The sequence below is a fragment of the Equus przewalskii genome, chromosome 2 (genome assembly GCF_037783145.1).
Source record: "Equus przewalskii isolate Varuska chromosome 2, EquPr2, whole genome shotgun sequence".
Lineage (NCBI taxonomy): Eukaryota > Metazoa > Chordata > Mammalia > Perissodactyla > Equidae > Equus > Equus przewalskii.
The window spans coordinates 29,808,913-29,824,227 of record NC_091832.1 but is presented as its reverse complement, the minus strand read 5'-3'; the positions used below and the strand labels follow the sequence as shown (position 1 = coordinate 29,824,227).

General features: G+C 48.4%; 1 protein-coding gene across 6 annotated transcripts in view; it reads right to left on the bottom strand.

The window, feature by feature from the left end:
* RHCE (Rh blood group CcEe antigens) overlaps positions 1-15,315 on the bottom strand; it is a 46,709-nt gene that overhangs the window by 6,934 nt on the left and 24,460 nt on the right. For 3 of the 6 annotated variants that reach the window (XM_008532687.2, XM_008532686.2, XM_070610675.1), the window contains exons 4-8: positions 11,901-12,048; positions 11,005-11,171; positions 9,406-9,543; positions 7,062-7,195; positions 1,196-1,275 (exon numbers count right to left, since the gene is read on the bottom strand). In XM_008532687.2, the coding sequence (XP_008530909.1) occupies positions 1,196-1,275; positions 7,062-7,195; positions 9,406-9,543; positions 11,005-11,171; positions 11,901-12,048 (667 nt within the window). Of the gene's footprint in view, positions 1-1,195; positions 1,276-6,980; positions 7,196-9,405; positions 9,544-11,004; positions 11,172-11,900; positions 12,049-15,315 lie in introns of all 6 variants that reach the window. The other 3 variants (XM_070610677.1, XM_070610676.1, XM_070610674.1) reach the window with 1 other exon arrangement.

Below are 15,315 nucleotides of genomic sequence, written 5' to 3'. Positions count from 1 at the left end.
CAGAGCGAGTAAAGTGATGTACCCAAGGTCACACAACTCTTTAGTGTCTGCTTATGTCGTTTTGTCTCTTATTTTGCACTCACTCCCCACTTAGGGACAGAAAATATGAGTGTCTAACCAATAAAAGCTGTTTGCTTGTAGAATAAAAATGAAAAATTCTGCACAGAATGGATATTTCACCTAGCATATAGAAGATGGCAAATGAGTAACTCTCCAAGATTCTTTGCTGTTCTGTCATATTGTAGGAGCAAAAACATACTTCAGTCCTCTGTTTAAAGGTCTCCAATGGCTTCCCATCTCTCAGAATTATCTGGCTCCTTGTTACCACTCTGTCCTCCACCCCTGCCACTCTTCCCCCTCACTCCGTCCACATCAGCTACACTGACTTCCATGCTGTTCCCCAAACTTTGCAAAGCATGCTCCTGCCTCAGGGCCTTTGCACTTGCTGTCCCTTTTCATGGAATGCTCTTCTCCCAAATAAACATGTGGTTTGTCTCCCTTCTTTTCTCCATTCAAGTTTCTGCTTAAAGGTCAACTTATTAGATAGGCCTTCCCTCCTAAAAGAGCACCCCAGCCTCACACAGTCTCTATCTTCCCCCACCTGATTTATTTCTCTTCATAGCACTTAGCACCATCTGACATAGTAAATATTGATTGATTGATTAATTGTCAAACCCACCTCCCCAGCTGGACTATCAGCTCCGTCAAGTCAAGGAATTCGTTTGTTCACCGCTGTGGCCCTGGTGCCTGAGACTAGTGCCCAGCTCATCCTAGATGTTGAATAAATACTTAACTGAACAGAGTAACAGTACCAGCGTCCCCAGGGAATAAAAGGTGAACCTTTTGGCATAAGAGTTTCCTTAACGTTCTGTACAAAACTGGGTGAACTCTCCAGCCCTGGGCTCAAGAGGCTGCAATGTCACCAGTCACCCCTACTTGTAACTTCAGGACAGCCTCTTCCTTCCCTGGCTCTCAGAGTCCGCGGCTGCAGCAGGTGGCCTCGGAGGGCCTGTCCATTCTGAAACGCTGTGACCCTGTGTTTGTTTCCTAATCCAGCTCCAGGCCCTGTGCTCCCTCTGGCTGGAGCTGAGGGGTCAGTTCAGATGGGCACAGACACATCCGGCCACGGGGTAGGTGCACCCTGGACCCGGACCCTGCGCCCCGGGCAGCGGCAGAAGGGTGCTCTCACACTGACCTGTCAGGAGACCAGACAGCATGCCGATAGCCACGACCCAGGCCAGCATCCCCACGTAAATGAGCACCTGCTGGTCGGTCCTAGAAATGACAGGGCAGAGAGGGTCACCTTCGGGCGGCGTCAAAGAGGATGTTTATATCAGTAGTAATGCTGTCAGGAAGGGCCATCAGGAGAAGGAGTGTCTTCTCCCCGGGCGGTAAATTCCCGTCATGTTCCCACAAAGCCAGGCAGACATGCAGGAGGGGCGGGAGGTGGGGGTGAGGGCGGCATGCTCCCAGACCCTCTTGGGCTACTTCAATCCTCGGATCCTGTGGATAATGAACTAGACCAGGAGTCAGAAAACCCAAGTTCAAATCCCAGTGCTGTCACCAGCTACGTGACCCGGGGCAAGTCACGGAACATCTCAGAGCCCCAAGCTTCCTCATCGGGCCATTAGAGATGAAGGTTTTGTTTCTGTCAGGGCGAGGGGGGTACGGCGTGGCTATCAGACTCAACTCTCCTGCCCACCCCGCCGAACATACTTCTCTGCCCCCCACCTCAAGGCAACCCCAGGACCGCACTGTAAACAACTAAGGGGCCCTGGGAGGCCAGCCACATGACCTTGTACTAGGCAAAGTTTTCTTAAACAGGACACACAAGACCTAAACAGAAAGAGAACAATAAGAAATTGGACTATATTAAAATTAAGAACTTCTGTTCATCAAAAGACACCATTAAGAAAGTGAAAGACGACCCAGAAAGTGGGAGAAGATATTCACAATACGTGTATCTGACAAAGGATCTATATCCAGAATATATAAAGAATTCTTACAAATCAATAAGAAAAAGGCAGAACAACCCAATAGAAAAATGGGCAAAATAACATGAACTGACGTTTCACAAGAGAAGATATTCAAATGTCCAAAAAGCATGTGAAAAGTACTCCACTTAATTAGTCACCAGGGAAATTAAAATTAAGATCAGTTTGATGCCTAAATGGATAAAATCAAAAAGAAGGAAAATATAGAGCATTAGCTACTATGGGGGATAAAGAGAATTCTTAGGCACTACTGGTGATTATATTGGCGCAAACCACCATGGAAGCTGGTGCCCACTAAAGCAGACTGTATGAATACGGTATGATCTGACAATTCCACTTGTAGGCATATACTCAACAGGAGTGCATTTGTGTGTCCAAAAGAAAGTGCTAGTATTTATAGCAGCAATGCTAGAATGTTCATAACAACTCTGCACTGGAAAGTACCCAAATTCTCATCAATAATGGATAAATTGTGCTGTATTCAAACAATGCAACACTTTTTTTTTTTTTTTTTGATGAGGAAGATTGTTGCTGAGCTAACATCTGTGCCAATCTTCTTCTATTTTGTATGTGGGACGCCGCCACAGCATGGCTTGATGAGTGGTGTAGGTCCGCGCCCAGAATCCAAACCTGTGAACCCCAGGCCACAGAAGTGGAGCATGTGAACTTAACCACTATGCCACCAGGCTGGCCCCTGAAACACTTATTTTAACTGTGTTTTCTTAGGTTCTGTGTTTGTCTACCTGGCACTCATTTATCGCAGGGCCAAACTAAGGGCCAAAGCTGTTTACCTCTCTCTCTTGCAAGTCAGTTTTCGTGGAAGCACAAAACTCATCTTACAACTCCCACAACCACAAATTCTATCATATGAATTTTCACATTCTGACCAATAGAAGACGTCCCCACCTCGTTACGCCCCTCCACTACAGTCCTAAAGCATGGTCTCAGTTCCCCACTCTCTGCTGCGCGGTCCCTGCGTGTGCTGAGGTTTTGTGTGTGACCTTGCGTGGGTGCTGTGTCTCGCATTTCCAGGGGAACTGTGAGTAACGTTAACTCTCCTGTCGATGACACTGACCTCTCCGTGTCATCACTCAGTCACCTTTATAAACTAAACCTGAGCACAAGTCAACACTGCACCCCAATGGAAATGAACAATCGATAGAGAGAGTCAGCAAGATGGGTGAATGTCACAACCACAGTGTTGAGTAAAAGAAGCCAGACACCTAGGAGCACAGAATTCCCGTACGACTCCACACATAGAAAGGACAAAGGCAGGCAACAGTGGCGATGCTGTCGCAAGTCAGGTGAGTGGTCCCCTTGGGATGGGACACGGAGGAGTTCTGGCTGCTGGTTACATGCGTGTCAGAAAATTCACCAAGTGGTACCCTTATGATATTTGCACTTTCCTGGATGTAGATTATACTACCAAAAAAGTTCTTATAAAGGCAATATTAAGTGGCAGAATAGAAGCTAAACCCAAATCTGCTGACCACCCACCCACGATTCACTCTGTCCTGAAGCAGTGTGAAAGCAGAAATGGCCACAGTAACAGTCCCATCCAGGGTGGGGCCCCCGTGCCAGGCCCTCGGCTGATGCTTTCCCATCTGATTTCACAAGATCCTCACAGCAGCCCTGTGAGCAAGCTGTTAGTGTCCCCTTTTCACAAATGGGCGGTCCAGGTTAGGAATGTGAACCAAGGGTTCCAGCGTCACATGGCTTGGAATGGGTGGCTCTTGGGATTCAACCCAGGCAGATGTGTCTGCCCGCAGAGGCTGGCCAGGTCTTTCCCAAGTTTCAGCACTTGAGGGGACCTTCACAAATTTACCCATATTGGCATTCCAGGGATACTATTTTTTTTTTTAATATTTTTCTTTAAATAGACTTTTTTATATTTAAATAAATGTATTTAAAAGAAAACTTTGTGTCACTAGTGTAAATGGGAGCGAAATGGGAAGTCACAGTAAAAAGAGATACAATGAAAACAAAATGTTGCGGGGCCAGCCCCATGGTGCAGCGGTTAAGTTCACAGGTTCGGATCCCAGGTGTGGACATGGCACAGCTTGGTATGCCATGCTGTGGTAGGTGTCCCACATATAAAGTAGAGGAAGATGGGCACAGATGTTAGCTCAGGGCCAGGCTTCCTCAGCAAAAAAGAGGAGGACTGGCAGTAGTTAGCTCAGGGCTAATCTTCCTCAAAAAAAAAAAAGAAGAAGAAAAAGAAAACAGAATGTTGCTAAAATCTCTCGGCCTGAGGTTTCCTCTGCTGTCGTCCAAACCGGAAGCCAGCAGGGGTCAGAAGGGTGCAGAGACACTCAGCACCCAGTGGAGACTCTGTCGCTGACGCCATCAAAGGATTGAATGAGAACTGAAAAAGAGCATCTGCACTACATGAGTCAGTGTTCTTTAAGTGTGTCTTCGCACCACCTAAAATCCCACAATTTGTGAAAAATGCTCCATCCCGGCTCTGAGCACAGCATCTGACTCATTCACATTTGCTCACCTGCATAGGAAATTGGCAAATACCGTTTGGGGAATGAATGAAAAGTCAACTGGCTTGCCCAGTGACACCGAGCTAATAAAGGAGCCGATCCACACGCCACATGAAGTGTTCTGACTGCCAGCTCAGTCCTTTCTCGTCTTTCTACTACATATGATGCCTCTCCTATGGAAGCAGCAGCTTCCATCACCGTCATTAAGAAAGCGGCCATGGGTTCAATGTTGGCTCCATGCCAAGCACTGTCCTGAGCCCTTTAATTACTATACGTTGTTGCATCTTCACAGCAGCCCTGGGACATAGATCTTATTATCCCATTTACAGACAGGAAACTGAGACTTAAAGAGAGTCTGAATATCACACCTAAGGTCACACGACTGGTAAACGTGACCTTGGTCTGTCTGTTCTGAAGCCTGTCCCTTTACTTCCACTAGACCAAAGGCCTCCCGGAGAGAGATCATCTCTGTTACTACGTCCGTCCCTTTGCCAGGTTCCTGCAGAGGAGAGAGGGCTCTTTCCTGGTCCTCAGCTGTCTCATCCTGACGAGCATGGACTTGCAGAGGTTTGCTGGAGCCAGCTCACACGGGCTTGCAGACCGGTTGTTCTCCTCTCTTCCCAACTCCACGTTCAGTAATGTTGATTTGATGCTTGAAATCGGCCAGGGTGGGAGCATTTGCACCAGAGAAATCAGCAAATGCTCTAAGTCAGGACTTTGTTTTCCTGGAGAGCCAGTGGTTAAGCCTTTAGCAGCACATCATTGGCTGCCTGACTTTTTTTCCCTCCAGGCCAGTAGTTCTCAAACTCTAGCATGCATGAGAATCACCTAGAGAGCTTGTTAAAACACAGACCGCTGGGCCCACCCCCGGATTTCTAATTGAGTAGGTCTTGGGTAGGGTAGGATTTGCATTTCTAACAAGCTCCCAGGTGATGCTGATGCTGTTGAGAACCACTGCTCCAGGAGAGCCGCAGAATCACAGAATTTGGGAGCCAGCAGGGTCGGTGGTCCAGAAGTTACAGGGTGGCAGCCCATGAGCAGAATCTGGCCCACACAATGTTTCTAATGATTTTGAATCTTTTGCCAATGCTTGGGAGAGTACATGCACAACTCTCAATTTCTGGCTTCTCTTGAAAAGTCATTAGGTCTGGTGACACTGAGCCTGGGTCCCTGCACAGTAAGAGTTGCCTGGTGCTGGAGAGCAACTGCCCACGGTTTCTCAGCCTCCCTTCGCTGGTCTCATTTTCTCCCTTACCTGCCTGGCCCCTACAGCATCTGGGCTTGGGACCCTGCTGGAACAACCCTCATTTTACAGAGGGAGACTCAGGGGCCCAGAGAGAGGAAAAGAGTTGCTAAGAATCGAACCGCCATTAGAACAGTGGCAGACACAGCACTGGAGCCCATCACTGACATGCCTCACGTCACACAGACCGTAACCACCCCACCCCCGAGTGAGATCCTCTTCATCCCAAGCCCCTCAAGGAAGGATGTCTCACCCACCCATATATGATTCCTATAATTCAGGGCTATGGTCATCTCTCTTGTCGGAGCTCTAAAGGCTCCAGCCCACAATGATTTCTCTGAGATACCTCCCAACATGATGAGCTCCTCATCACCCACTGCAGGCGCTCACCACCCTTCCAACCAGGTTCCAGCCAAGTGACCTTGGGCAGACAACTCCCCCTTTCTTAGAGTAGGATAACAATAGGCCATTTGTGAGGGTTCCATGAGACGATGCATGTAGTGATTGTAGCCTGGCACTTAGAAGGCCGTCAATAAACAGTAGTGATTATCATCGGTGATATTATTATCACTATATTAGTTCATCTGGAAAAACCCATCCCTGTATTGTGCCCAAGTCACTCTTTCATCGTATGTGAGCCAGATGCAGAAGACATTCACACAACCCCCAAGAGGTGACACCCAGGGCTCTGGTGCATCAAACCAGTCACTACTGATAACTGTCTGGAGGGCACAGGACCTGACTGGTCCAGAGGCCCACGTTCCCACCTCACAGCGAGACCTCGGCCAAGCCCCTTTCCTCTCTGGCCTCAGGGATGGACCGTGCTTAGCATCTTCCTACATGAACATATTAAATCCTCTTAACCACACAGCGCCTGGCCTCAAGTAGCTTCCAAGGACCCGATGCGGGGAGGTACTATCATTATCTTCACTTAGAATCAGGAGGCTGAGGCTCAGAGAGATTAGGTAGCGTGCCCAGCCGGTAAGAGGTCAAGACCAGTCTGACTCCATGGCACACTCTTTACCATGACCTAAACCACCAGGGGTTGAAAAACGGACTCAACCAGCGTGGGCCTGACTGATTTGCTCTGTCCGAAATTGGGGGACCTGGGGACTGCCTGCTTGTGTCCTGCCCCTAAGCTTCCCTTTTCTAAAAGAAGTGGCCTGGAGAGGTGATGACTCCATAACAGGTGGAGGCTGGGCAGAATTTCTGGATAAATCGGCCAACAAATATTCCCTGAGGCCTGCTGAGTACCTGACGCTCCAGCTAAGGGCTCTGGGCACATTTCTTCCTGAATTGGATGGGGGTGTTAAGGGGGTTAACCAAGTGACCCACATGGGATTCCTGGTCCAGTCGACCCGAAGCACCATCTGCACGATGTAGGCGACGCCTCCGAGCAGACCGGGCCAGCCGAAGGTATACTGCACGCCGCAGCTGTCGTGGATCCCCAGCTGGTGGTGTAAACACACCTGGGGACAAACACAGCAGTATAAGCAGATCTCCATGTGAGACCGATACTCCAGCCCCACACTTTTCACAGCTCCTTGGCATCCAGGGCCGCTAAGGGGATGGGCATTCGGCTCACCTAAAAAAGTGCTTCACACACCTGAATGTGCACTCTCGTCACCTGGGGAGCTTGTTAAAATGCAGAGTCAGATGTAGGGGTTCTGGGGCCTGCAATTCTGCATTTCTAACCAAGTCCCAGGCAATGCCAATGCTGCTGGTCCATTTGAATAGCAAGGGTCTAGCCCATTTGGGGCTGGATAATTCTGTGTCGTGAGAGGGGCTGCCTATGCATTGTAGGATGTGTAACAGCATCCTTGGCCTGTACCCTCTCGGTGCCAGTGGCACCCCTCCCCATTGTGTCAACCAAAAATGTCTCCAGATGTCCCTGGGGGGTGATTGAGACCCACTGGTCTAGCCTAAACTCAACTCATGCCATCTCAAAGACAACACGGCTGATTAGAAGAAAAGTCAGAAGAAAGGAATATGACCACATCTCCAGACTCCCGTTCAGTGCCGCTTCCGCCTGACCACTTCGCCTCCCAGCTGGCCTTGAGCCAACAGATGTGGCTACACAGGCAGATTCGATCAGGCTAGTTCCCCGCTTAGAATCCCCACTGTCTTCAGAACAAAAACCCAGACTCCTCAACTAGCCCAGGAGATATACCTGAGCACTTCCATCTTTCAAGGTTCTGGTCCCACCTCCTACCAAGTGAGTCCTCTTCTTCAGCCACAGAAATGTCTTTCGATTTCCTGGCTGGGCCATACGCTTTTTCTCACCATTGAACACACGCTTCCTTCTACCTGGGCTACATTTCCCAACTCTTTGCCTGGCTAATATTAGTTATCTGTCAACGCTCGGCTGGGACATCCTCTGCTCTGGGAAGCGTTTCCTGACCCACCTCAGGCTAGCTTACATGGGCTCCTATAGCTATTATCACACTGAGTTGTGTTTATTTGTCCATTTCTCTCACTACACTATAGCTTGGGAAGCAGGATGAGTGTTAAACCATATGTGGTGAATGAATGAATGAATCATCTTTGAAACATCCCCCCAGGATAGAGTCAAAGAAACGGAGGTGGAGAGAAAGCGATGGAAGCTGAGCCTGATGACAACTCGTCATGCATTTTTTGCTGTGCCCTTCCTCCTTTCATCAGAGGGCCTCAAAGTCGGAGGAAACAAAAGACACTTGTTCCCATTCCAAAGATGAAAGGCACACTGCCCCATCTTTGGTCAAATCGAGCTGGTGGGCAGTTCTTCTTTATTTTAGGTTGAACCTGCCTCTCTGAATTCCACTGTTCATCCAAATTCAGCTTCTTGAGCCACCCAAAAGTCTACTCCTTTTTCCTCCATCAAGCCTTCAAACCCAGAAAGATTTGTTCTTCTGAAATATTTCTCTTAGAAGTGTGTTATAACAAATTGGCTATAATTCAGTATTATGGTGTTATCGGTACCTATTGAATGTTGAAGGAAGAAAAATCCATCCACTTAGAAGAATAATTAAATGATTAGAATTGGACATGATCTGGATTCTCAGCCAAGCCTCCTTTTTCTGGGGGCTGCCCTTCTCACCCCCCTTCACATGGTTCATGGGCAGCAGCCATGTATGGACGACGTGCCCCACCTCCCACCACAACCAAAGATAGGCACATTATCCACGTTAGACTAGTGAGCCCCTTCTCCAGAGAACTTGGAATTGGAGCCAAGAGATTCTACCTGGCTGCTTTCTTGAAGAGAGAGACTACGGTCCACCGGGAGGAGCAGGAGCAGGAAAAGAGGAAGTCTACAGGGTGAGGATAAAGCAGATGTTTGGGAAAAGCAAAGAAAGAAGAGCAGGGACTTCTTGGGCTCCCACAACACCCCCCGTGCCTGATGCCAGCCATTCCTGAGTTCCCAGCAGCATCACTGTCCTTGGGTTCTGTGACACCCCAGTAGCCTTATTCCAAGTTCCCCCTTATGCCTGAGCAAGCTTGAGTGGGTTCTGTTACCTGCTCCCCAGATCCTAACAAAGGCACCATCCAGCCTGGCTGGTCCCTCAGCCAACCTTTGAAGCCAATCTGAGGAGGTGCCAAAACCTGCCCAATGCAGCCATGACACCACACGATGGCCCACCATGGTCTCAGGGTCCTGCTGGTCTAAGCCAAAGCAGAGGGGATCCATTGCCCAGCTCCTTACCTGCGGGCATTTGGCTCCCCCAATGGAGATCAGTCCAGCTATAAGGCCCAGCACCATGGCAAGCCAAGGAGAAGGGATCAGGTGACACGAGGGACCCACAGCCACACCTCCTGCCAGCACTGCATTGTGGATATGAATCTGCAAAGAAATAGCTTGTGGGTGAATGGAAGAAGGCACAGAGAAGACAGCTTCTTGCCCAAAGTTACTCAGCAAGCTGGAGCAAAGCAATACTGTAATGTCCTGCCTGCCTCACTGATCCTGAAACTGTCTCCACCCCTCTGTTGAGACTACGTGACCTTTATCACTGGTCTTATCTCACCCCGCTTCTCAGCTCAGGAACCAGTCACCCTGACTGGGAGGCATTTAGGGAATCAGCTTGAAAGCGCAGCTTCACCCCAGCCACCTTCACACTCGTAAGTGATGTGTCCTTGGGCGCTTAACCACTCAGTGCTCCAACCTTCCCACCAGAAGAATGGGGTTTTGATAATACCCACTTAATACAGGTTACTGCAAGAATTAAATGAGTTAACACCTATGAAACCCGTAGCCCAGTGCCTGGCACAGAATATGAGTAAGTGCCCAATAAATGTAAGCCTTTATTATTTTTATTATTATTGGCTACCTGGGGCCTAGGCCACGCTGTATGACTGGCCCTTGTTCCTAGGTCCTGTCTCTGCTATGTCCTTCATTCCTCCAGAACTGAGCCTTTCAGCTACTTCGCCCTGCCCCTCTCAACTCTAACCGGGTCTTGGAGCTCTGGGCTCCAGGAGCAGCTTCTGGGCTTCCCTGACCTGATGACGCCCCCTGCCTCCCTGGATGCCACACCTTGTCTGACCCTTGTCTCCCCATCACCATGGAACTCACCTGTGGGGACACCCACCTCCCCTTAATGCCTTTAACTTGTCATCCGTGGCCACCTTCTCTCTACTCCAGGCCTCACTGTCTAGACTTTTCCCACCACCTCTGGCTAGCTGAGCCTACGCCCTGGTCATCGTGGGGCCTTGTTTTGTCTTTAGCTCTACCCTCTCCCCCAACTTTCCCCCAAAACTCACACACGGTCCCCTAGCTACAGTGACAGCAGCATCTAATGTTCGCCGAGCATTCACTCCACACGGAGCACTTTACGTGCACTGCCTCTGAATCCTACTTTACACAGGAGGCTAGAGAGTTTAGGTGGCTTGACCAAGGTCACACGGCTGGCGTAACATACTTTTTTTACTTCTGACCATTCCATTCTTGAGTTTCTTGGGGGAAGGGGAGAGGCTGACTAATTCTATTCTAGTTTTTCTCTGCTGACGCTTGCTCATGGTAGCTGCTTTCATAACTAGCAGAAATGGGGCACAAACTTGGGTCTATTTGATGTCAATGGATGTCCATGGACTCAATCACTCCCGGCAGAGAGGATCTGATCGCTTCAGTCTCCCACATTCCAATGCCCATTGTGAGAACCCAGCGCTCTTCCTTATGCTCCATGACATTGCAGAGGGGGTTCCATCACCTCACATGCTCTTTCCCAACCCGTGGGGCTGGCCACCAGCGGGGAGGAAGCATGAATATGAGTGTCTGGCCTAGAAGACCCAAGTGCTGCCCCCTCCTCACCAGGTTGATCTTCCCTCCGGGGTTAGACAAGGCCGACACCGAGATGGCTGTCACCGCACTGACCGCAAGAGCATAGTGGGTGTTGAACAAGGCGTTCTTCCTTTCGTCTGTCACATCTAGCAGAGCAGAGTTGAAACTCGGCCAGAAGATCCACAAGCAGAGGGTGCCTGGGGGCCAGAGAGGGTCGTTGGTGGGAACCAGCACTCCTGCTCCGAGCCTGAGCCTCTGGGGCCTTCAGACTGGAGCATCCCTGAGCTGGCAAGCCTCAGCTCTGTCACTTTCTAGCTTTGTGGCTCTGGGCCCATCAGGTCTCCTCTCTGAATTCTCAAGTTGGCAGGACCCAGCTGACATACTTTACAGATAGTTGAAATCACCACACCCCAGGCCTCCTGACCCCAGTCCATGATGGCCAAATACTCATTTAAAAAAGTTGACATGCCACTGTCATTTAGCCTATGGCCTGACATTCAGCCACGCTGACCAGCTCACCACCTGATTCCCTCCAAGCGTCTCCCAGCAGTCTGAGTTCAGCATTTTCACTGCAGCTTTTCAAAATACAACATTATTACCCTTCTGTTCCCATCCTGTTCCTTCCTCCACTCCTGGACCCGCCTTTCTTCACTCATCCAATCCCCTCCTTTAAGTTGAGGACAAAGGATTGGATAAACTTATTCAAACTCCAGTGTAACGAGCGTCTCCTCTCCTTTGGATATTAATGAAGAACTTCTCTAGAGGATAGTGCTTCACTCGAAGGGGTGGACTCACCCAACACTCCCTGAGGAATGAGCTCAGGAGGGGCTCCAGACACCCAGAACAGGTCGCTAAAGGAGAGAGATTTTCCCCCAGAGCTGTGGCTCACCCCAGGGATGAGACCACCCACCCCAGCTTATCCTTACCGAGCATGGCAAACAAACCGGGGCCTGTTGCCATCTGAACTTTCTCCTTCACTTCCTCCGGCAGAGGCTTTGAGAGGCACCAGTCCACCATCTGCCCAAAATAGGCTGCAAACACATGGATGTACATCAGGCTTATGTGGTCGTCCATCTGCAACAAAACCCAGCAGGACCAGTAAGTGGCGGCCCCTCTGCCCCCGGGCAGACCCCATGGAGAAAGTCCTGAGCTTTAGGCAGGAGGTGTGACAAAGTCACGAGACTGGTGTTCCGGGCTTATCCAGCCCAGCAGGTCCCCCTTTCATAGGAGCCGCATCTGTTTACTCCAGGGAGGTTGCTGGGTGGCCTTATGACTGGCTCTTAAATGCTTTTGGCCGAGCTCCACGTGGGTGGGGCAAAAGGCCACACGGACACACACCCTACTTTTGGGCAGAAACTCATGGAGTAATGAGTAATATAAACTTTATAACATGAAGCAGCCAGACTTCTTATAACACTGAACTAAAGTCTTTAGTAAATTCTGGATATATGCTAATTTTGCTTTACAGAAGCAGTTTCCGAGACTGCAAAGTAACTGCTGGAGCTAAAGCCGACCCTAACTTTGCTTTAGGAATAGCAAATTTAGAAACCCTTAATAACTGACTTAGTGGGCTATCGGTGAGTCATGTCAACTGTGCCTTCAAAAAATATCCCGAATTGGCAGAATTTTTCCCGCCACACCTCATTGACCCCACCTTGGTTTAGGCCACCATCACAGCTCCCCTGGATTATGGCAATAACCTTCCAACTGGTCTCCTCAGTTCCACCCTTGTCCCCTACTGACTATTCTCCACGCAGTGGCCAGAGTGACCCTGTTAAAATCGACGTCAGCTCATGGCACATCTCTGCTCACATCCAACGCTCTTGTCTCATTCAATGTCAAAGTCAGCCTTCTGGGGCCAGCCCGGTGGAGTAGCAGGTAAGTTCGCACACTCTACTTTGGCAGCCAGGGGTCTGCTGGTTCGGATCCCAGGTGCGGACCTACACACTGCTCATCAAGCCATGCTGTGACAGGCATCCCACATATAAAAAAATAGAGGAAGACAGGCACAGATGTTAGCTGAGCCAATCTTCCTCAAAAAAAAAAAGTCAGCCTTCTTGCTATGACTTACAGGACCCTGTGTGATCTGCTCTTCCCCTAGCCTCCCCCTAACACACTGTCCTTGCTCTTCCTCAACTCCCCAGGCATGCTCCCACATCAGTCGCACTTGGCAATGGCTGTTCTGCTGCCTGGAATGCAGGGTGGAGGGAGTGGTCCACGTGGGTGCAGGCAATAAGGGAGTGCATTGCTTGTAGAGAATTTAAAACAATAATAAAAGCAACTAAAAGTCTGTCTGCTTTTTCCTATCACCATGTACCAACAGTCCTAAACAGTGATAAAATGCTGCTCCCGGAAGAGGCAGGCCACTCCCACCGCCTGCCCTTGGTCTGCCACTTTGCTCAGATACCCGTGTGGCTGGTGCACTCGCTACCTTTATGTCTTTTCTCAAAAAGTATTTACTCGGTGAAGCCTTCGCTGACCACTCTATCTAACATTTGCTTCCCGCTCCCCAACTTTTCAGGTCTCCTTTCCCCGTTCTATTTCTTCTCCATAGTATGTAGTTATTGCTAACATGCTCTATCTTTGCCTATTTTATTATTTATTGGCAGTCTTTCCCTCTAGAATGGAAATTCCACGACAGTTATATTTTTCCATTGTCTGGAAGAGTGCCCCATACACAACAGGTGCAGAAAAAATATTGTGAAATGGATGAACGGTAAGGAACCCTCAGGTGTACAGATCAATGAAAGTCTGTGGAATTCCCTCGAAGAATCGAAAAGAGAGGTTCCATTTTTCATCTCTTTGAGGTCCCTCAGGAATGCAAGAACCACATTTGGGGATTGTTGGCTTGGAATACTCATTTCTTGAGTTGCCTCCACTGAAACGGCTCTGTAAATCTTCCCACGGACCAGCTCAACTAGCAAATCGAAGCTGCGGGAAGACTTGGTGTTGAATTAATGCAGCCTTTTAAAACAATCGTTGTGAAGGCTGTAACGACGTAGGAAAAGGTTTATAATGCGCTGCCACAGTGAGCGCTCCGTCTCTGGGAATCTACTTTTCTCCAGACAGCCACGTTTTTACTGTGTCCACCGCCTCCCATGTCGGCTGTGGCTGATTGGACCAGAGCAGACTTATGACCCAGTGGACCAATCAGATTCGCTCTTCCTAGACTATAGAATTGAGACTGGCTGAGAGAGGAGTGTGGTTTTCTGTAAGAAGTGAGACACAGAAATGCAGGAACAAATTGGGGGTGGGGAGAGGACATGTTTTCCACTAAAGAGAAACCTGGTGTGCAGAGAAATTAGATGTATAGAGAGGAACCGAACTAATTGGGAGAGAATGAACTACCTGGGATCTTAAAAGACTTCTCATATCTAGTTCCAGTCTCTTCCTGAGTCTGGCCCTATCTTCTGCCCTTGGTGGTCCTTATACAAAAATGTTATTCTGCCTAAAAAAAGCTCCAGTGAAATTTTCTTCCTTGGAACCAAGGACATGTAACTAATCCTTATAGTAAGCAGAGAGAAAAAGCAGAAAATGGAAGTGTGCCTATGTGAATTCATGAGCCCATAGTGATATAAATAAATAAACAGATGAGTGAATGAATGGAAGAGAAGGGAAAGCTCCTTCTCACAGCAGAATGCAAAAAACCAGTATCGTCAACCATCATGGTGCTTACTAATTGATTCAGGCAGAAAAATTCAATGAATGCTAAAGCCAGTGGGTGAAAGTTTGATAAGAGACAGGATATTTACCATATGTTATCTCCCCACAAAATGTTTACTAACTACAAATGGGAAAATAGTAACTCTACAGTGGGAGATCCTGGCAGACATCATCTTAACCAAGTGATCAAAGTTCACATTTTCAGTAATGGGACAAAGTGATAGCATGTGTCTCTTCATATGATGCACTGATGAGGACACAAGATCACTTCCTGCCAAAAATGCATACCCTCAATCTAATCATGAGGAAACAACAGACAAACTCACATGCTACAGAATAACTGGCTTGTAACTTCAAAACGTGTCAAGTTCATGAAAGATAAAGAAAGACCAACAAACTATTACAGATTGAAGGAGTTTACAGAGACATGAGAACTAAATGCAAGGTATGATCCCGGACCAGAAAGATTTTTTCTTTTGCTATAACAGGATATCATTGGGATAGCTGGTGAAATGTGAATAAGATAATAATAATATTGTATCAATATTCATTTCCACATTTTGTTAACCGAACAATGGTTATGTATGAGAATGACCTTGTTTATAGGAAATATACACTGAAGTATAGGGGTTAAAATAAAGTCATATATACAGATGGAAAGAACCAAAAATTAATAAA